Source organism: Telmatherina bonti (assembly GCF_933228915.1).
Source record: "Telmatherina bonti genome assembly, chromosome: 11".
Classification (NCBI taxonomy): domain Eukaryota; kingdom Metazoa; phylum Chordata; class Actinopteri; order Atheriniformes; family Telmatherinidae; genus Telmatherina; species Telmatherina bonti.
The window spans coordinates 3,061,017-3,083,453 of record NC_136629.1 but is presented as its reverse complement, the minus strand read 5'-3'; the positions used below and the strand labels follow the sequence as shown (position 1 = coordinate 3,083,453).

The 22,437-nt window shown below is 50.5% G+C and overlaps 1 protein-coding gene across 1 annotated transcript in view; it reads left to right on the top strand.

Annotated features, from left to right (window-relative positions):
- nvl (nuclear VCP like) overlaps window positions 1-22,437 on the top strand; it is a 91,237-nt gene that overhangs the window by 30,951 nt on the left and 37,849 nt on the right. Inside the window, exons 2-5 of the mRNA XM_079249346.1 lie at window positions 17,404-17,477; window positions 17,648-17,718; window positions 18,052-18,104; window positions 18,366-18,453. Of these exons, the coding sequence (XP_079105472.1) occupies window positions 17,421-17,477; window positions 17,648-17,718; window positions 18,052-18,104; window positions 18,366-18,453 (269 nt within the window). The 5' untranslated portion in view covers window positions 17,404-17,420. The remainder of the gene's footprint in view (window positions 1-17,403; window positions 17,478-17,647; window positions 17,719-18,051; window positions 18,105-18,365; window positions 18,454-22,437) is intronic.

Sequence of the window (22,437 nt, the reverse complement as noted above, 5' to 3'; positions counted from 1 at the left end):
CCACCACATCATGATGAGAATCTCCTGTTCCTCCTCATCACCATGAGAATCTCCCGTTCCACCTCATCACCATGAGAATCTCCCGTTCCACCACATCACCATGATAATCTCCCGTTCCACCTCATCACCATGAGAATCTCCCGTTCCACCTCATCACCATGAGAATCTCCCGTTCCACCACATCGCCATGAGAATCTCCCGTTCCACCTCATCACCATGAGAACCTCCCGTTCCACCTCATCACCATGAGAATCTCCCGTTCCACTTCATCACCATGAGAATCTCCCGTTCCACCTCATCGCCATGAGAATCTCCCGTTCCACCTCATCGCCATGAGAATCTCCCGTTCCATCTCATCATGATGAGAATCTCCTGTTCCACCTCATCACCATGAGAATCTCCCGTTCGACCTCATCACCATGAGAATCTCCCGTTCCACCTCATCGCCATGAGAATCTCCCGTTCCACCTCATCGCCATGAGAATCTCCCGTTCCATCTCATCATGATGAGAATCTCCCGTTCCACCTCATCGCCATGAGAATCTCCCGTTCCATCTCATCATGATGAGAATCTCCCGTTCCACCTCATCACCATGAGAACGTCCCGTTCCACTTCATCACCACGGCAATCTCCCATTCCACCTCATCATGATGAGAATCTCCCATTCCACCTCATCACCATGAGAATCTCCCGTTCCATTTATTCACCATGAGAATCTCCCGTTCCACATCATCACCATAACAATCTCCCGTTCCACTTATTCACCACGAGAATCTCCCGTTCCACCTCATCACCATAAGAATCTCCCCTTCCACTTATTCACCATGAGAATCTCCCGTTCCACCACATCATGATGAGAATCTCCTGTTCCTCCTCATCACCATGAGAACCTCCCGTTCCACCTCATCACCATGAGAATCTCCCGTTCCACCACATCATGATGAGAATCTCCTGTTCCTCCTCATCACCATGAGAATCTCCCGTTCCACCTCATCACCATGACAATCTCCCGTTCCACCTCATCACCATAAGAATCTCCCATTCCACCTCATCACCATGAGAATCTCCCGTTCCACCTCATCACCATAAGAATCTCCCGTTCCACCTCATCACGATGACAATCCCCCGTTCCACCTCATCACCATGAGAATCTCCCGTTCCACCTCATCACCATGAGAATCTCCCGTTCCACCTCATCACCATGAGAATCTTCCGTTCCACCTCATCATGATGAGAATCTCCCATTCCACCACATCACCATGAGAATCTCCCGTTACACCTCATCACCATGAGAATCTCCTGTTCCACCACATCACCATGAGAATCTCCCGTTCCACCTCATCATGATGAGAATCTCCCGTTCCACCTCATAATGATGAGAATCTCCCTTTCTACCTCATCACCATGAGAACGTCCCGTTCCACCTCGTCACCATGAGAATCTCCCGTTCCACATCATCACCATAAGAATCTCCCGTTCCACTTATTCACCATGAGAATCTCCCGTTCCACCACATCACCATGAGAATCTCCCGTTCCACCTCATCACCATGAGAATCTCCCGTTCCACCTCATCACCATGAGAATCTCCCGTTCCACCTCATCACCATGTAATCTCCCGTTCCACCTCATCACCATGAGAATCTCCCGTTCCACCTCATCACCATGAGAATCTCCCGTTCCACCTCATCGCCATGAGAATCTCCCGTTCCACCTCATCGCCATGAGAATCTCCCGTTCCACCCCATCATGATGAGAACCTCCCGTTCCACCTCATCATGATGAGAATCTCCCGTTCCACCTCATCACCATGAGAATCTCCCGTTCCACCTCATCACCATGAGAATCTCCCGTTCCACCTCATCACCATGAGAACGTCCCGTTCCACCTCATCACCATGAGAACGTCCCGTTCCACCTCATCACCATGAGAATCTCCCATTCCACCTCATCACCATAAGAATCTCCCATTCCACCTCATCACCATGAGAACGTCCCGTTCCACCTCATCACCATGAGAATCTCCCATTCCACCTCATCATCATGAGAATCTCCCGTTCCACCACATCATGATGAGAATCTCCCATTCCACCACATCACCATGAGAATCTCCCATTCCACCTCATCACCATGAGAACGTCCCGTTCCACCTCATCACCATGAGAATCTCCCATTCCACCTCATCATCATGAGAATCTCCCGTTCCACCACATCATGATGAGAATCTCCCGTTCCACCACATCATGATGAGAATCTCCCGTTCCACCTCATCATGATGAGAATCTCCTGTTCCACCTCATCATGATGAGAATCTCCCGTTCCACCTCATCATGATGAGAATCTCCCGTTCCACCTCATCATGATGAGAATCTCCCGTTCCACCTCATCACCATAAGAATCTCCCATTCCACCTCATCACCATGAGAATCTCCCGTTCCACCACATCATGATGAGAATCTCCCATTCCACCACATCACCATGAGAATCTCCCGTTCCACCTCATCACCATGAGAATCTCCCGTTCCACTACATCACCATAAGAATCTCCCGTTCCACCTCATCACCATGAGAATCTCCCGTTCCACTTCATCACCATGAGAATCTCCCGTTCCACCTCATCATCATGAGAATCTCCCGTTCCACGTCATCACCATGAGAATCTCCCGTTCCACCTCATCACCATAAGAATCTCCCGTTCCACCTCATCACGATGACAATCTCCCGTTCCACCTCATCACCATGAGAATCTCCCGTTCCACCACATCACTATGAGAATGTCCCGTTCCACCTCATCATGATGAGAACCTCCCGTTCCACCTCATCATGAGAATCTCCCGTTCCACCTCATCACCATGAGAATTTCCTTTTCCATCACATCATGATGTGAATCTCCCGTTCCACCACATCATGACAATCTCCCATTCCACCTCATCACCATGAGAATCTCCCGTTCCACCTCATGGTGATGAGAATCTCCCGTTCCACCTCATCACCATGAGAACCTCCCGTTCCACTTCATCACCATGAGAATCTCCCGTTCCACCCCATCATGATGAGAACCTCCCGTTCCACCTCATCATGATGAGAATCTCCCGTTCCACCTCATCACCATGAGAATCTCCCGTTCCACTTCATCACCATGAGAATCTCCCGTTCCACCTCATCGCCATGAGAATCTCCCGTTCCACCTCATCGCCATGAGAATCTCCCGTTCCATCTCATCATGATGAGAATCTCCTGTTCCACCTCATCACCATGAGAATCTCCCGTTCGACCTCATCACCATGAGAATCTCCCGTTCCACCTCATCGCCATGAGAATCTCCCGTTCCACCTCATCGCCATGAGAATCTCCCGTTCCATCTCATCATGATGAGAATCTCCCGTTCCACCTCATCGCCATGAGAATCTCCCGTTCCATCTCATCATGATGAGAATCTCCCGTTCCACCTCATCACCATGAGAACGTCCCGTTCCACTTCATCACCACGGCAATCTCCCATTCCACCTCATCATGATGAGAATCTCCCGTTCCACCTCATCATGATGAGAATCTCCCGTTCCACCTCATAATGATGAGAATCTCCCTTTCTACCTCATCACCATGAGAACGTCCCGTTCCACCTCGTCACCATGAGAATCTCCCGTTCCACATCATCACCATAAGAATCTCCCGTTCCACTTATTCACCATGAGAATCTCCCGTTCCACCACATCACCATGAGAATCTCCCGTTCCACCTCATCACCATGAGAATCTCCCGTTCCACCTCATCACCATGAGAATCTCCCGTTCCACCTCATCACCATGTAATCTCCCGTTCCACCTCATCACCATGAGAATCTCCCGTTCCACCTCATCACCATGAGAATCTCCCGTTCCACCTCATCGCCATGAGAATCTCCCGTTCCACCTCATCGCCATGAGAATCTCCCGTTCCACCCCATCATGATGAGAACCTCCCGTTCCACCTCATCATGATGAGAATCTCCCGTTCCACCTCATCACCATGAGAATCTCCCGTTCCACCTCATCACCATGAGAATCTCCCGTTCCACCTCATCACCATGAGAACGTCCCGTTCCACCTCATCACCATGAGAACGTCCCGTTCCACCTCATCACCATGAGAATCTCCCATTCCACCTCATCACCATAAGAATCTCCCATTCCACCTCATCACCATGAGAACGTCCCGTTCCACCTCATCACCATGAGAATCTCCCATTCCACCTCATCATCATGAGAATCTCCCGTTCCACCACATCATGATGAGAATCTCCCATTCCACCACATCACCATGAGAATCTCCCATTCCACCTCATCACCATGAGAACGTCCCGTTCCACCTCATCACCATGAGAATCTCCCATTCCACCTCATCATCATGAGAATCTCCCGTTCCACCACATCATGATGAGAATCTCCCGTTCCACCACATCATGATGAGAATCTCCCGTTCCACCTCATCATGATGAGAATCTCCCGTTCCACCTCATCATGATGAGAATCTCCCGTTCCACCTCATCATGATGAGAATCTCCCGTTCCACCTCATCATGATGAGAATCTCCCGTTCCACCTCATCACCATAAGAATCTCCCATTCCACCTCATCACCATGAGAATCTCCCGTTCCACCACATCATGATGAGAATCTCCCATTCCACCACATCACCATGAGAATCTCCCGTTCCACCTCATCACCATGAGAATCTCCCGTTCCACTACATCACCATAAGAATCTCCCGTTCCACCTCATCACCATGAGAATCTCCCGTTCCACTTCATCACCATGAGAATCTCCCGTTCCACCTCATCATCATGAGAATCTCCCGTTCCACGTCATCACCATGAGAATCTCCCGTTCCACCTCATCACCATAAGAATCTCCCGTTCCACCTCATCACGATGACAATCTCCCGTTCCACCTCATCACCATGAGAATCTCCCGTTCCACCACATCACTATGAGAATGTCCCGTTCCACCTCATCATGATGAGAACCTCCCGTTCCACCTCATCATGAGAATCTCCCGTTCCACCTCATCACCATGAGAATTTCCTTTTCCATCACATCATGATGTGAATCTCCCGTTCCACCACATCATGACAATCTCCCATTCCACCTCATCACCATGAGAATCTCCCGTTCCACCTCATGGTGATGAGAATCTCCCGTTCCACCTCATCACCATGAGAACCTCCCGTTCCACTTCATCACCATGAGAATCTCCCGTTCCACCCCATCATGATGAGAACCTCCCGTTCCACCTCATCATGATGAGAATCTCCCGTTCCACCTCATCACCATGAGAATCTCCCGTTCCACTTCATCACCATGAGAATCTCCCGTTCCACCTCATCGCCATGAGAATCTCCCGTTCCACCTCATCGCCATGAGAATCTCCCGTTCCATCTCATCATGATGAGAATCTCCTGTTCCACCTCATCACCATGAGAATCTCCCGTTCGACCTCATCACCATGAGAATCTCCCGTTCCACCTCATCGCCATGAGAATCTCCCGTTCCACCTCATCGCCATGAGAATCTCCCGTTCCATCTCATCATGATGAGAATCTCCCGTTCCACCTCATCGCCATGAGAATCTCCCGTTCCATCTCATCATGATGAGAATCTCCCGTTCCACCTCATCACCATGAGAACGTCCCGTTCCACTTCATCACCACGGCAATCTCCCATTCCACCTCATCATGATGAGAATCTCCCATTCCACCTCATCACCATGAGAATCTCCCGTTCCATTTATTCACCATGAGAATCTCCCGTTCCACATCATCACCATAACAATCTCCCGTTCCACTTATTCACCACGAGAATCTCCCGTTCCACCTCATCACCATAAGAATCTCCCCTTCCACTTATTCACCATGAGAATCTCCCGTTCCACCACATCATGATGAGAATCTCCTGTTCCACCTCGTCACCATGAGAACCTCCCGTTCCACCTCATCACCATGAGAATCTCCCGTTCCACTTATTCACCATGAGAATCTCCCGTTCCACCACATCACCATGAGAATCTCCCGTTCCACCTCATCACCATGAGAATCTCCCGTTCCACCTCATCACCATGAGAATCTCCCGTTCCACCTCATCACCATGAGAATCTCCCGTTCCACCTCATCACCATGAGAATCTCCCGTTCCACCTCATCACCATGAGAATCTCCCGTTCCACCTCATCATGATGAGAATCTCCCGTTCCACCACATCACCATGAGAATCTCCCGTTCCACCTCATCATGATGAGAATCTCCCGTTCCACCTCATCATGATGAGAATCTCCTGTTCCACCTCATCACGATGAGAATCTCCCGTTCCACCACATCATGATGAGAATCTCCCGTTCCATCTCATCATGATGAGAATGTCCCGTTCCACCACATCATGATGAGAATCTCCCGTTCCACCTCATCATGATGAGAATCTCCCGTTCCACCTCATCATGATGAGAATCTCCCGTTCCACCTCATCATGATGAGAATCTCCCGTTCCACCTCATCATGATGAGAATCTCCCGTTCCACCTCATCATGATGAGAATCTCCCGTTCCACCTCATCATGATGAGAATCTCCCGTTCCACCACATCACCATGAGAATCTCCCGTTCCACCTCATCATGATGAGAATCTCCCGTTCCACCTCATCATGATGAGAATCTCCCGTTCCACCTCATCACCATGAGAATCTCCCGTTCCACCTCATCACGATGAGAATCTCCCGTTCCACCTCATCATGATGAGAATGTCCCGTTCCACCACATCATGATGAGAATCTCCCGTTCCACCTCATCATGATGAGAATCTCCCGTTCCACCTCATCATGATGAGAATCTCCTGTTCCACCTCATCATGATGAGAATGTCCCGTTCCACCACATCATGATGAGAATCTCCCGTTCCACCTCATCATGATGAGAATCTCCTGTTCCACCTCATCATGATGAGAATGTCCCGTTCCACCACATCATGATGAGAATCTCCCGTTCCATCTCATCATGATGAGAATGTCCCGTTCCACCACATCATGATGAGAATCTCCCATTCCAGCTCATCATGATGAGAATCTCCCGTTCCATCTCATCATGATGAGAATCTCCTGTTCCACCACATCATGATGAGAATCTCCCGTTCCACCACATCATGATGAGAATGTCCCGTTCCACCTCATCATGATGAGAATCTCCCGTTCCACCTCATCATGATGAGAATCTCCCGTTCCACCTCATCATGATGAGAATCTCCCGTTCCACCTCATCATGATGAGAATCTCCCGTTCCACCACATCATGATGAGAATCTCCCGTTCCATCTCATCATGATGAGAATGTCCCGTTCCACCACATCATGATGAGAATCTCCCGTTCCACCTCATCATGATGAGAATCTCCCGTTCCACCTCATCATGATGAGAATGTCCCGTTCCACCACATCATGATGAGAATCTCCCGTTCCATCTCATCATGATGAGAATGTCCCGTTCCACCACATCATGATGAGAATCTCCCGTTCCACCACATCATGATGAGAATCTCCCATTCCACCTCATCATGATGAGAATCTCCCGTTCCACCTCATCATGATGAGAATCTCCCGTTCCACCTCATCATGATGAGAATGTCCTGTTCCACCACATCATGATGAGAATCTCCCGTTCCACCTCATCATGATGAGAATCTATTGTTCCACCTCACCACCATGAGAATCTCCCGTTCCACCTCATCATGATGAGAATCTCCCGTTCCACCTCATCATGAGAATCTCCTGTTCCACCTCATCATGATGAGAATCTCCCGTTCCACCTCATCATGATGAGAATCTCCCGTTCCACCTCATCATGATGAGAATCTCCCGTTCCACCTCATCATGATGAGAATCTGCCGTTCCACCACATCATGATGAGAATCTCCCGTTCCACCTCATCACCATGAGAATCTCCCGTTCCACCTCATCATGATGAGAATCTCCCATTCCACCACATCACCATGAGAATCTCCCGTTACACCTCATCACCATGAGAATCTCCTGTTCCACCACATCACCATGAGAATCTCCCGTTCCACCTCATCATGATGAGAATCTCCCGTTCCACCTCATAATGATGAGAATCTCCCTTTCTACCTCATCACCATGAGAACGTCCCGTTCCACCTCGTCACCATGAGAATCTCCCGTTCCACATCATCACCATAAGAATCTCCCGTTCCACTTATTCACCATGAGAATCTCCCGTTCCACCACATCACCATGAGAATCTCCCGTTCCACCTCATCACCATGAGAATCTCCCGTTCCACCTCATCACCATGAGAATCTCCCGTTCCACCTCATCACCATGTAATCTCCCGTTCCACCTCATCACCATGAGAATCTCCCGTTCCACCTCATCACCATGAGAATCTCCCGTTCCACCTCATCGCCATGAGAATCTCCCGTTCCACCTCATCGCCATGAGAATCTCCCGTTCCACCCCATCATGATGAGAACCTCCCGTTCCACCTCATCATGATGAGAATCTCCCGTTCCACCTCATCACCATGAGAATCTCCCGTTCCACCTCATCACCATGAGAATCTCCCGTTCCACCTCATCACCATGAGAACGTCCCGTTCCACCTCATCACCATGAGAACGTCCCGTTCCACCTCATCACCATGAGAATCTCCCATTCCACCTCATCACCATAAGAATCTCCCATTCCACCTCATCACCATGAGAACGTCCCGTTCCACCTCATCACCATGAGAATCTCCCATTCCACCTCATCACCATAAGAATCTCCCATTCCACCTCATCACCATGAGAATCTCCCGTTCCACCACATCATGATGAGAATCTCCCATTCCACCACATCACCATGAGAATCTCCCGTTCCACCTCATCACCATGAGAATCTCCCGTTCCACTACATCACCATAAGAATCTCCCGTTCCACCTCATCACCATGAGAATCTCCCGTTCCACTTCATCACCATGAGAATCTCCCGTTCCACCTCATCATCATGAGAATCTCCCGTTCCACGTCATCACCATGAGAATCTCCCGTTCCACCTCATCACCATAAGAATCTCCCGTTCCACCTCATCACGATGACAATCTCCCGTTCCACCTCATCACCATGAGAATCTCCCGTTCCACCACATCACTATGAGAATGTCCCGTTCCACCTCATCATGATGAGAACCTCCCGTTCCACCTCATCATGAGAATCTCCCGTTCCACCTCATCACCATGAGAATTTCCTTTTCCATCACATCATGATGTGAATCTCCCGTTCCACCACATCATGACAATCTCCCATTCCACCTCATCACCATGAGAATCTCCCGTTCCACCTCATGGTGATGAGAATCTCCCGTTCCACCTCATCACCATGAGAACCTCCCGTTCCACTTCATCACCATGAGAATCTCCCGTTCCACCCCATCATGATGAGAACCTCCCGTTCCACCTCATCATGATGAGAATCTCCCGTTCCACCTCATCACCATGAGAATCTCCCGTTCCACTTCATCACCATGAGAATCTCCCGTTCCACCTCATCGCCATGAGAATCTCCCGTTCCACCTCATCGCCATGAGAATCTCCCGTTCCATCTCATCATGATGAGAATCTCCTGTTCCACCTCATCACCATGAGAATCTCCCGTTCGACCTCATCACCATGAGAATCTCCCGTTCCACCTCATCGCCATGAGAATCTCCCGTTCCACCTCATCGCCATGAGAATCTCCCGTTCCATCTCATCATGATGAGAATCTCCCGTTCCACCTCATCGCCATGAGAATCTCCCGTTCCATCTCATCATGATGAGAATCTCCCGTTCCACCTCATCACCATGAGAACGTCCCGTTCCACTTCATCACCACGGCAATCTCCCATTCCACCTCATCATGATGAGAATCTCCCATTCCACCTCATCACCATGAGAATCTCCCGTTCCATTTATTCACCATGAGAATCTCCCGTTCCACATCATCACTATAACAATCTCCCGTTCCACTTATTCACCACGAGAATCTCCCGTTCCACCTCATCACCATAAGAATCTCCCCTTCCACTTATTCACCATGAGAATCTCCCGTTCCACCACATCATGATGAGAATCTCCTGTTCCACCTCGTCACCATGAGAACCTCCCGTTCCACCTCATCACCATGAGAATCTCCCGTTCCACTTATTCACCATGAGAATCTCCCGTTCCACCACATCACCATGAGAATCTCCCGTTCCACCTCATCACCATGAGAATCTCCCGTTCCACCTCATCACCATGAGAATCTCCCGTTCCACCTCATCACCATGAGAATCTCCCGTTCCACCTCATCACCATGAGAATCTCCCGTTCCACCTCATCACCATGAGAATCTCCCGTTCCACCTCATCATGATGAGAATCTCCCGTTCCACCACATCACCATGAGAATCTCCCGTTCCACCTCATCATGATGAGAATCTCCCGTTCCACCTCATCATGATGAGAATCTCCTGTTCCACCTCATCACGATGAGAATCTCCCGTTCCACCACATCATGATGAGAATCTCCCGTTCCATCTCATCATGATGAGAATGTCCCGTTCCACCACATCATGATGAGAATCTCCCGTTCCACCTCATCATGATGAGAATCTCCCGTTCCACCTCATCATGATGAGAATCTCCCGTTCCACCTCATCATGATGAGAATCTCCCGTTCCACCTCATCATGATGAGAATCTCCCGTTCCACCTCATCATGATGAGAATCTCCCGTTCCACCTCATCATGATGAGAATCTCCCGTTCCACCACATCACCATGAGAATCTCCCGTTCCACCTCATCATGATGAGAATCTCCCGTTCCACCTCATCATGATGAGAATCTCCCGTTCCACCTCATCACCATGAGAATCTCCCGTTCCACCTCATCACGATGAGAATCTCCCGTTCCACCTCATCATGATGAGAATGTCCCGTTCCACCACATCATGATGAGAATCTCCCGTTCCACCTCATCATGATGAGAATCTCCCGTTCCACCTCATCATGATGAGAATCTCCTGTTCCACCTCATCATGATGAGAATGTCCCGTTCCACCACATCATGATGAGAATCTCCCGTTCCACCTCATCATGATGAGAATCTCCTGTTCCACCTCATCATGATGAGAATGTCCCGTTCCACCACATCATGATGAGAATCTCCCGTTCCATCTCATCATGATGAGAATGTCCCGTTCCACCACATCATGATGAGAATCTCCCATTCCAGCTCATCATGATGAGAATCTCCCGTTCCATCTCATCATGATGAGAATCTCCTGTTCCACCACATCATGATGAGAATCTCCCGTTCCACCACATCATGATGAGAATGTCCCGTTCCACCTCATCATGATGAGAATCTCCCGTTCCACCTCATCATGATGAGAATCTCCCGTTCCACCTCATCATGATGAGAATCTCCCGTTCCACCTCATCATGATGAGAATCTCCCGTTCCACCACATCATGATGAGAATCTCCCGTTCCATCTCATCATGATGAGAATGTCCCGTTCCACCACATCATGATGAGAATCTCCCGTTCCACCTCATCATGATGAGAATCTCCCGTTCCACCTCATCATGATGAGAATGTCCCGTTCCACCACATCATGATGAGAATCTCCCGTTCCATCTCATCATGATGAGAATGTCCCGTTCCACCACATCATGATGAGAATCTCCCGTTCCACCACATCATGATGAGAATCTCCCATTCCACCTCATCATGATGAGAATCTCCCGTTCCACCTCATCATGATGAGAATCTCCCGTTCCACCTCATCATGATGAGAATGTCCTGTTCCACCACATCATGATGAGAATCTCCCGTTCCACCTCATCATGATGAGAATCTATTGTTCCACCTCACCACCATGAGAATCTCCCGTTCCACCTCATCATGATGAGAATCTCCCGTTCCACCTCATCATGAGAATCTCCTGTTCCACCTCATCATGATGAGAATCTCCCGTTCCACCTCATCATGATGAGAATCTCCCGTTCCACCTCATCATGATGAGAATCTCCCGTTCCACCTCATCATGATGAGAATCTGCCGTTCCACCACATCATGATGAGAATCTCCTGTTCCACCTCATCATGATGAGAATGTCCCGTTCCACCACATCATGATGAGAATCTCCCGTTCCACCTCATCATGATGAGAATCTCCCGTTCCACCTCATCATGATGAGAATCTCCCGTTCCACCTCATCATAATGAGAATCTCCCGTTCCACCTCATCATCATGAGAATCTCCCGTTCCACGTCATCACCATGAGAATCTCCCGTTCCACCTCATCACCATAAGAATCTCCCGTTCCACCTCATCACGATGACAATCTCCCGTTCCACCTCATCACCATGAGAATCTCCCGTTCCACCACATCACTATGAGAATGTCCCGTTCCACCTCATCATGATGAGAACCTCCCGTTCCACCTCATCATGAGAATCTCCCGTTCCACCTCATCACCATGAGAATTTCCTTTTCCATCACATCATGATGTGAATCTCCCGTTCCACCACATCATGACAATCTCCCATTCCACCTCATCACCATGAGAATCTCCCGTTCCACCTCATGGTGATGAGAATCTCCCGTTCCACCTCATCACCATGAGAACCTCCCGTTCCACTTCATCACCATGAGAATCTCCCGTTCCACCCCATCATGATGAGAACCTCCCGTTCCACCTCATCATGATGAGAATCTCCCGTTCCACCTCATCACCATGAGAATCTCCCGTTCCACTTCATCACCATGAGAATCTCCCGTTCCACCTCATCGCCATGAGAATCTCCCGTTCCACCTCATCGCCATGAGAATCTCCCGTTCCATCTCATCATGATGAGAATCTCCTGTTCCACCTCATCACCATGAGAATCTCCCGTTCGACCTCATCACCATGAGAATCTCCCGTTCCACCTCATCGCCATGAGAATCTCCCGTTCCACCTCATCGCCATGAGAATCTCCCGTTCCATCTCATCATGATGAGAATCTCCCGTTCCACCTCATCGCCATGAGAATCTCCCGTTCCATCTCATCATGATGAGAATCTCCCGTTCCACCTCATCACCATGAGAACGTCCCGTTCCACTTCATCACCACGGCAATCTCCCATTCCACCTCATCATGATGAGAATCTCCCATTCCACCTCATCACCATGAGAATCTCCCGTTCCATTTATTCACCATGAGAATCTCCCGTTCCACATCATCACCATAACAATCTCCCGTTCCACTTATTCACCACGAGAATCTCCCGTTCCACCTCATCACCATAAGAATCTCCCCTTCCACTTATTCACCATGAGAATCTCCCGTTCCACCACATCATGATGAGAATCTCCTGTTCCACCTCGTCACCATGAGAACCTCCCGTTCCACCTCATCACCATGAGAATCTCCCGTTCCACTTATTCACCATGAGAATCTCCCGTTCCACCACATCACCATGAGAATCTCCCGTTCCACCTCATCACCATGAGAATCTCCCGTTCCACCTCATCACCATGAGAATCTCCCGTTCCACCTCATCACCATGAGAATCTCCCGTTCCACCTCATCACCATGAGAATCTCCCGTTCCACCTCATCACCATGAGAATCTCCCGTTCCACCTCATCATGATGAGAATCTCCCGTTCCACCACATCACCATGAGAATCTCCCGTTCCACCTCATCATGATGAGAATCTCCCGTTCCACCTCATCATGATGAGAATCTCCTGTTCCACCTCATCACGATGAGAATCTCCCGTTCCACCACATCATGATGAGAATCTCCCGTTCCATCTCATCATGATGAGAATGTCCCGTTCCACCACATCATGATGAGAATCTCCCGTTCCACCTCATCATGATGAGAATCTCCCGTTCCACCTCATCATGATGAGAATTTCCCGTTCCACCACATCATGATGAGAATCTCCCGTTCCACCTCATCATGATGAGAATCTCCCGTTCCACCTCATCATGATGAGAATCTCCCGTTCCACCTCATCATGATGAGAATCTCCCGTTCCACCTCATCATGATGAGAATCTCCCGTTCCACCACATCACCATGAGAATCTCCCGTTCCACCTCATCATGATGAGAATCTCCCGTTCCACCTCATCATGATGAGAATCTCCCGTTCCACCTCATCACCATGAGAATCTCCCGTTCCACCTCATCATGATGAGAATCTCCCGTTCCACCTCATCATGATGAGAATGTCCCGTTCCACCACATCATGATGAGAATCTCCCGTTCCACCTCATCATGATGAGAATCTCCCGTTCCACCTCATCATGATGAGAATGTCCCGTTCCACCTCATCATGATGAGAATCTCCCGTTCCACCTCATCATGATGAGAATCTCCCGTTCCATCTCATCATGATGAGAATGTCCCGTTCCACCACATCATGATGAGAATCTCCCATTCCAGCTCATCATGATGAGAATCTCCCGTTCCATCTCATCATGATGAGAATCTCCTGTTCCACCACATCATGATGAGAATCTCCCGTTCCACCACATCATGATGAGAATGTCCCGTTCCACCTCATCATGATGAGAATCTCCCGTTCCACCTCATCATGATGAGAATCTCCCGTTCCACCTCATCATGATGAGAATCTCCCGTTCCACCTCATCATGATGAGAATCTCCCGTTCCACCACATCATGATGAGAATCTCCCGTTCCATCTCATCATGATGAGAATGTCCCGTTCCACCACATCATGATGAGAATCTCCCGTTCCACCTCATCATGATGAGAATCTCCCGTTCCACCTCATCATGATGAGAATGTCCCGTTCCACCACATCATGATGAGAATCTCCCGTTCCATCTCATCATGATGAGAATGTCCCGTTCCACCACATCATGATGAGAATCTCCCGTTCCACCACATCATGATGAGAATCTCCCATTCCACCTCATCATGATGAGAATCTCCCGTTCCACCTCATCATGATGAGAATCTCCCGTTCCACCTCATCATGATGAGAATGTCCTGTTCCACCACATCATGATGAGAATCTCCCGTTCCACCTCATCATGATGAGAATCTATTGTTCCACCTCACCACCATGAGAATCTCCCGTTCCACCTCATCATGATGAGAATCTCCCGTTCCACCTCATCATGAGAATCTCCTGTTCCACCTCATCATGATGAGAATCTCCCGTTCCACCTCATCATGATGAGAATCTCCCGTTCCACCTCATCATGATGAGAATCTCCCGTTCCACCTCATCATGATGAGAATCTGCCGTTCCACCACATCATGATGAGAATCTCCTGTTCCACCTCATCATGATGAGAATGTCCCGTTCCACCACATCATGATGAGAATCTCCCGTTCCACCTCATCATGATGAGAATCTCCCGTTCCACCTCATCATGATGAGAATCTCCCGTTCCACCTCATCATAATGAGAATCTCCCGTTCCACCTCATCATGATGAGAATCTCCCATTCCACCACATCACCATGAGAATCTCCCGTTCCACCTCATCATGATGAGAATCTCCTGTTCCACCTCATCATGATGAGAATGTCCCGTTCCACCACATCATGATGAGAATCTCCCGTTCCACCTCATCATGATGAGAATCTCCTGTTCCACCTCATCATGATGAGAATCTCCCGTTCCATCTCATCATGATGAGAATGTCCCGTTCCACCACATCATGATGAGAATGTCCCGTTCCACCACATCATGATGAGAATCTCCCGTTCCACCTCATCATGATGAGAATCTCCCGTTCCACCTCATCATGATGAGAATTTCCCGTTCCACCACATCATGATGAGAATCTCCCGTTCCATCTCATCATGATGAGAATGTCCCGTTCCACCACATCATGATGAGAATCTCCCGTTCCACCACATCATGATGAGAATCTCCCATTCCACCTCATCATGATGAGAATCTCCCGTTCCACCTCATCATGATGAGAATCTCCCGTTCCACCTCATCATGATGAGAATCTCCTGTTCCACCTCATCATGATGAGAATCTCCCGTTCCACGACATCACCATGAGATTCTCCCGTTCCACCTCATCATGATGAGAATCTCCCGTTCCACCTCATCATGATGAGAATCTCCCGTTCCACCTCATCATGATGAGAATCTCCCGTTCCACGACATCACCATGAGATTCTCCCGTTCCACCTCATCATGATGAGAATCTCCCGTTCCACCTCATCATGATGAGAATCTCCCATTCCACCTCATCATGATGAGAATCTCCCGTTCCACCTCATCATGATGAGAATCTCCCGTTCCACCTCATCATGATGAGAATCTCCTGTTCCACCTCATCATGATGAGAATCTCCCGTTCCACGACATCACCATGAGATTCTCCTGTTCCACCTCATCATGATGAGAATCTCCCGTTCCACCACATCATGATGAGAATCTCCCGTTCCATCTCATCATGATGAGAATGTCCCGTTCCACCACATCATGATGAGAATCTCCCGTTCCACCTCATCATGATGAGAATCTCCCGTTCCACCACATCATGATGAGAATCTCCCGTTCCATCTCATCATGATGAAAATCTCCCGTTCCACCTCATCATGATGAGAATCTCCCGTTCCACCTCATCATGATGAGAATCTCCCGTTCCACCTCATCATGATGAGAATCTCCCGTTCCACCACATCACCATGAGAATCTCCCGTTCCACCTCATCATGATGAGAATCTCCCGTTCCACCACATCACCATGAGAATCTCCCGTTCCACCTCATCATGATGAGAATCTCCCGTTCCACTTCATCATGATGAGAATCTCCTGTTCCACCTCATCATGATGAGAATCTCCCGTTCCACCTCATCATGATGAGAATCTCCCGTTCCACCTCATCACCATGAGAATCTCCCATTCCACTGCACAATTGCAAGCCAGCAGGAGGGAGATTCTGGTCCAAACAACTCCTGCCCGTTGAATATTTTCTCTTTCTCAAAGGATTTTTTGGAAACTGGAGGGGTGGTGATGCACCATTTCAATGTTCTTTTATTCTTCATTCGGATGAGATTTGAACTTCAGCAAGTCATCTTCACCATGTCTACATGCTACCATGTGATTGGCTGGTTAGATATCTGTGTAAACAGGAAGTTGGCCAGGTGATGATGGTAGTAACGGGGATCTTGAGAAACACATCTTCAGTTTAATGGGATAACATATCCATGCACGATTAAACTTTTACTGAATTAGGTGTTTCAGAGCAGGAAAGTACCCGGGGGAAGAGTCCGACCAACTGGAACTGTGAAAACCATCTGAAATTAAGATCTTAATATATCAACAAACTTGTTTTTTGTTTAATCTTGTTCTTCATGGTGATCTTTGTCCACGTACAGCGGAGATCTAGAAGAAGATGAAGAGCAGAGGAGGTGGCTGGATGGATGGTCGACTCAAACAACGAGTGAAGCAGGTGCAGATCTTTTCTTTCCTCTGATGCTTTCTGAGTTCAGATGGAGGTTAGAGTTTCCTAACCCCCCTGTCCTGATCCATCTCAGTTAGTGTATTTACATGCTCAGCTGGGTGACATGCTGGTTTCTGGATACTTCCGTGCTAATAACAGAGTCCTGGTTGTGTTTTCAGTATCTGGCCTCCAGCAGCAGTGAATATGTGGACCTATCAGCAATGGCCCTGGACCTTCAGAAACAGTACAGGCAGGTGCTCCCACATGACCCGTGGAAATCTGATTACTCTCATTAATAACGCGCTGGAGAATAAATTAAATTAAATTAAACTATTATTGTCTTGCTAACTGAAATGTCAGATTAATAATCAAGAATCCTTTTCCAAGCCAAACTGTTCCAGTGCTGGGATCAGTGGCTGGGAACTGGTTTCCATCGAACCGTGTCTTTTCTCCTACAAATCAGATGTTCTTCATGTCATCGTTAGAAGTAAACACCTGAACAACGCTCTTCCTGTAATTTATCTGAAACTGAGGAGAAACAGGTGTTTAACCGAATGTTGACGAGGATATAATCTGTCCGTAGGATGGATTACGGCAGGAGAAACCAGACAGCTTTCAGAATTCAAGTTGAAAAGGGTAAGAGCGCTGAAAATGGACCCATGACTTATTCTGTATATGTATTCATGTGCCAAACAGAAAAAGCGTGAAGACGAATGTTCTCATTTTATTTTTCACAAGATTAGATTAATAAAGTAGTCAGAGAGGAAAATGATCCTGAATTGTCTGAAGATGAGTTTCCCGTCACTCCAGAATGAATTCACCTGAAGATCCATCTGTCTGAATTTCATGTGTAAAATGTTCCATGTAGAGATGTGATTGTTGTTTTTCCATCTGAAGTGTATGAAGCCGTGAAGGAGGAATCTGGGCTGCATGACCTGGAGAGCAAGCACTTAGCTAAGAGGGCCAAGAGCGGCCATGATGGAGGGTAAGTGTCCAACCTCCATGTTCCTGACCCCTGACCCAGCTTCACCTCTGTGAGTAGTTGTTTTTGGAATAAAAATGCTTTAATCAGTCTAAGGGCATGTATGGATGTCACTCAGCAGTTTTTTAAAGTCAAGAGCTAATAACATGTGCCAATATGCAGCTAGTGTTATTACTGTATTTTCAAGCCTGTTAAGAATACCTGCTGAGCAAATTATTCTCCTAAGATATCTGGTCTGTCTTCTGCGTAAAACGTGGGAAATTATTAGTAAATTATGTTCAGGAACAGAATCTAAAACATGAAGGGCAATGCTACTTGAGGACCAGCATTGGAAAACATTGGTTTACTTTCCTCGGGCCCATTTATGCTGAATACAGAAAACAGATGAGCAGCTGAATAGTTTCGGCTGTTTCCTGTATTGGTTGCATACATAATTTCCTCCATTTATCAAGGACTTTACAACCGTTCACCTGACACAGAAAACACAGCAATACCACCAGAGATCATAGGGACAGAGACCTGGGTTCGGTCCAGGCCGACTGGGTTCGGTCCAGGTTGACTGGGTTCGGTCCGGGTTGACTGGGTTCGGTCCGGGTTGACTGGGTTCGGTCCAGGTTGACTGGGTTCGGTCCAGGCCGACTGGGTTCGGTCCAGGCCGACTGGGTTCGGTCCGGGTTGACTGGGTTCGGTCCGGGTTGACTGGGTTCGGTCCAGGTTGACTGGGTTCGGTCCAGGTTGACTGGGTTCGGTCCGGGTTGACTGGGTTCGGTCCGGGTTGACTGGGTTCGGTTCAGGCCGACTGGGTTCGGTCCAGGCCGACTGGGTTCGGTCCAGGTTGACTGGGTTCGGTCCGGGTTGACTGGGTTCGGTCCAGGTTGACTGGGTTCGGTCCGGGTTGACTGGGTTCGGTCCAGGCCGACTGGGTTCGGTCTAGGCCGACTGGGTTCGGTCCAGGTTGACTGGGTTCGGTTCAGGCCGACTGGGTTCGGTCCAGGTTGACTGGGTTCGGTTCAGGTTGACTGGGTTCGGTCCAGGTTGACTGGGTTCGGTCCGGGTTGACTGGGTTCGGTTCAGGCCGACTGGGTTCGGTCCGGGTTGACTGGGTTCGGTCCGGGTTGACTGGGTTCGGTCCGGGTTGACTGGGTTCGGTCCGGGTTGACTGGGTTTGGTCCAGGTTGACTGGGTTCGGTCCAAGCCGACTGGGTTCGGTCCAGGTTGACTGGGTTCGGTCCAGGTTGACTGGGTTCGGTCCGGGTTGACTGGGTTCGGTCCAGGTTGACTGGGTTCGGTCCGGGTTGACTGGGTTCGGTTCAGGCCGACTGGGTTCGGTCCGGGTTGACTGGGTTCGGTTCGGGTTGACTGGGTTCGGTCCGGGTTGACTGGGTTCGGTCCGGGTTGACTGGGTTCGGTCCAAGCCGACTGGGTTCGGTCCAAGCCGACTGGGTTCGGTCCAGGCCGACTGGGTTCGGTCCAGGTTGACTGGGTTCGGTCCAGGCCTACTGGGTTCGGTCCAGGTTGACTAGGTTCGGTCCAGGTTGACTGGGTTCGGTCCAGGTTGACTAGGTTTGGTCCCGATTTACTGGGTTGGGCCCTGGTTTACTGGGTTCGGTCTTGGCCGACTGGGTTCGGTCTAGGTTGACTGGGTTCGGTCCAGGCCGACTGGGTTCGGTCCAAGTTGACTGGGTTCGGTCTAGGCCGACTGGGTTCGGTCTTGGCCGACTGGGTTCGGTCTAGGTTGACTGGGTTTGGTCCAGGCCGACTGGGTTCGGTCCAGGCCGACTGGGTTCGGTCCAGGCCGACTGGGTTCGGTCCAGGTTGACTAGGTTCGGTCCCGGTTTACTGGGTTCGGTCCAGGCCGACTGGGTTCGGTCCAGGCCGACTGGGTTCGGTCCAGGCCGACTGGGTTCGATCTAGGCGTACTGGGTTCGGGCCAGGCCGACTGGGTTCGGTCCAGGCCGACTGGGTTCGGTCTAGGTTGACTGGGTTCGGTCCAGGCCGACTGGGTTCGGTCTAGGCGTACTGGGTTCGGTCCAGGTTGACTAGGTTTGGTCCCGGTTTACTGGGTTCGGTCCAGGCCGACTGGGTTTGGTCCAGGCCGACTGGGTTCGGTCCAGGCCGACTGGGTTCGATCTAGGCCGACTGGTTTCGGTCCGGGCCTACTGGGTTCGGTCCAAGTTGACTGGGTTCGGTCCAGGCCGACTGGGTTCGGTCTAGGCCGACTGGGTTCGGTCCAGGTTGACTGGGTTCGGTCCAGGCCGACTGGGTTCGGTCTGGGCCGACTGGGTTCGGTCTAGGCCGACTGGGTTCGGTCCAGGTTGACTGGGTTCGGTCTCAGTTGACTGGGTTCCGTCCAGGCCGACTGGGTTCGGTCTAGGCCGACTGGGTTCGGTCCAGGTTGACTAGGTTTGGTCCCGGTTTACTGGGTTCGGTCTAGGCCGACTGGGTTCGGTCCAGGTTGACTAGGTTTGGTCCCGGTTTACTGGGTTCGGTCCAGGCCGACTGGGTTCGATCTAGGCCGACTGGTTTCGGTCCGGGCCTACTGGGTTCGGTCCAAGTTGACTGGGTTCGGTCCAGGCCGACTGGGTTCGGTCTAGGCCGACTGGGTTCGGTCCAGGTTGACTGGGATCGGTGTAGGCCGACTGGGTTCGGTCCAGGTTGACTGGGTTCGGTCCAGGCCGACTGGGTTCGGTCCAAGTTGACTGGGTTCGGTCCAGGCCGACTGGGTTCGGTCCAGGTTGACTGGGTTCGGTCCAGGCCGACTGGGTTCGGTCCAAGTTGACTGGGTTCGGTCCAGGTTGACTGGGTTCGGTCCAGGCCTACTGGGTTCGGTCCAGGCCTACTGGGTTCGGTCCAGGTTGACTGGGTTCGGTCCAGGCCGACTGGGTTCGGTCCAGGCCGACTGGGTTCGGTCCAGGTTGACTGGGTTCGGTCCAGGCCGACTGGGTTCGGCCTAGGCGTACTGGGTTCGGTCTAGGCGTACTGGGTTCGGTCCAGGCCGACTGGGTTCGGTCCAGGTTGACTGGGTTCGGTCCAGGCCTACTGGGATCGGTCCCGATTTACTGGGTTGGGCCCTGGTTTACTGGGTTCGGTCCAGGTTGACTGGGTTCGGTCCAGGCCGACTGGGTTCGGTCTAGGCCGACTGGGTTCGGTCTAGGCCGACTGGGTTCGGTCCAGGTTGACTGGGTTCGGTCTTGGCCGACTGGGTTCGGTCCAGGTTGACTGGGTTTGGTCCAGGCCGACTGGGTTCGGTCCAGGTTGACTGGGTTCGGTCCAGGTTGACCGGGTTCGGTCCAGGCAGACTGGGCTTGGTCCCGGTGTAGGCGTACTGGGTTCGGTCAAGGCGTACTGGGTTCGGTCCGGGCCGACTGGGTTTGGTCCAGGTTGACTGGGTTCGGTCTAGGCCGACTGGGTTCGGTCTAGGCCGACTGGGTTCGGTCTAGGTTGACTGGGTTCGGTCCAGGCCAACTGGGTTCGGTCTAGGCCGACTGGATTCGGTCCCAGTTGACTGGGATCGGTCCCGATTTACTGGGTTGGGCCCCGGTTTACTGGGTTGGGCCCCGGTTTACTGGGTTCGGTCCAGGCCGACTGGGTTCGGTCCAGGTGTACTGGGTTCGGTCCAGGCCGACTGGGTTCGGTCTAGGCGTACTGGGTTCGGTCTGGGCCGACTGGGTTCGGTCTAAGCCGACTGGGTTCGGTCTAGGTTGACTGGGTTCGGTCCAGGCCGACTGGGTTCGGTCTAGGCCGACTGGGTTCGGTCCAGGTTGACTGGGTTCGGTCTCAGTTGACTGGGTTCCGTCCAGGCCGACTGGGTTCGGTCTAGGCCGACTGGGTTCGGTCCAGGTTGACTAGGTTTGGTCCCGGTTTACTGGGTTCGGTCCAGGCCGACTGGGTTTGGTCCAGGCCGACTGGGTTCGGTCCAGGCCGACTGGGTTCGATCTAGGCCGACTGGTTTCGGTCCGGGCCTACTGGGTTCGGTCCAAGTTGACT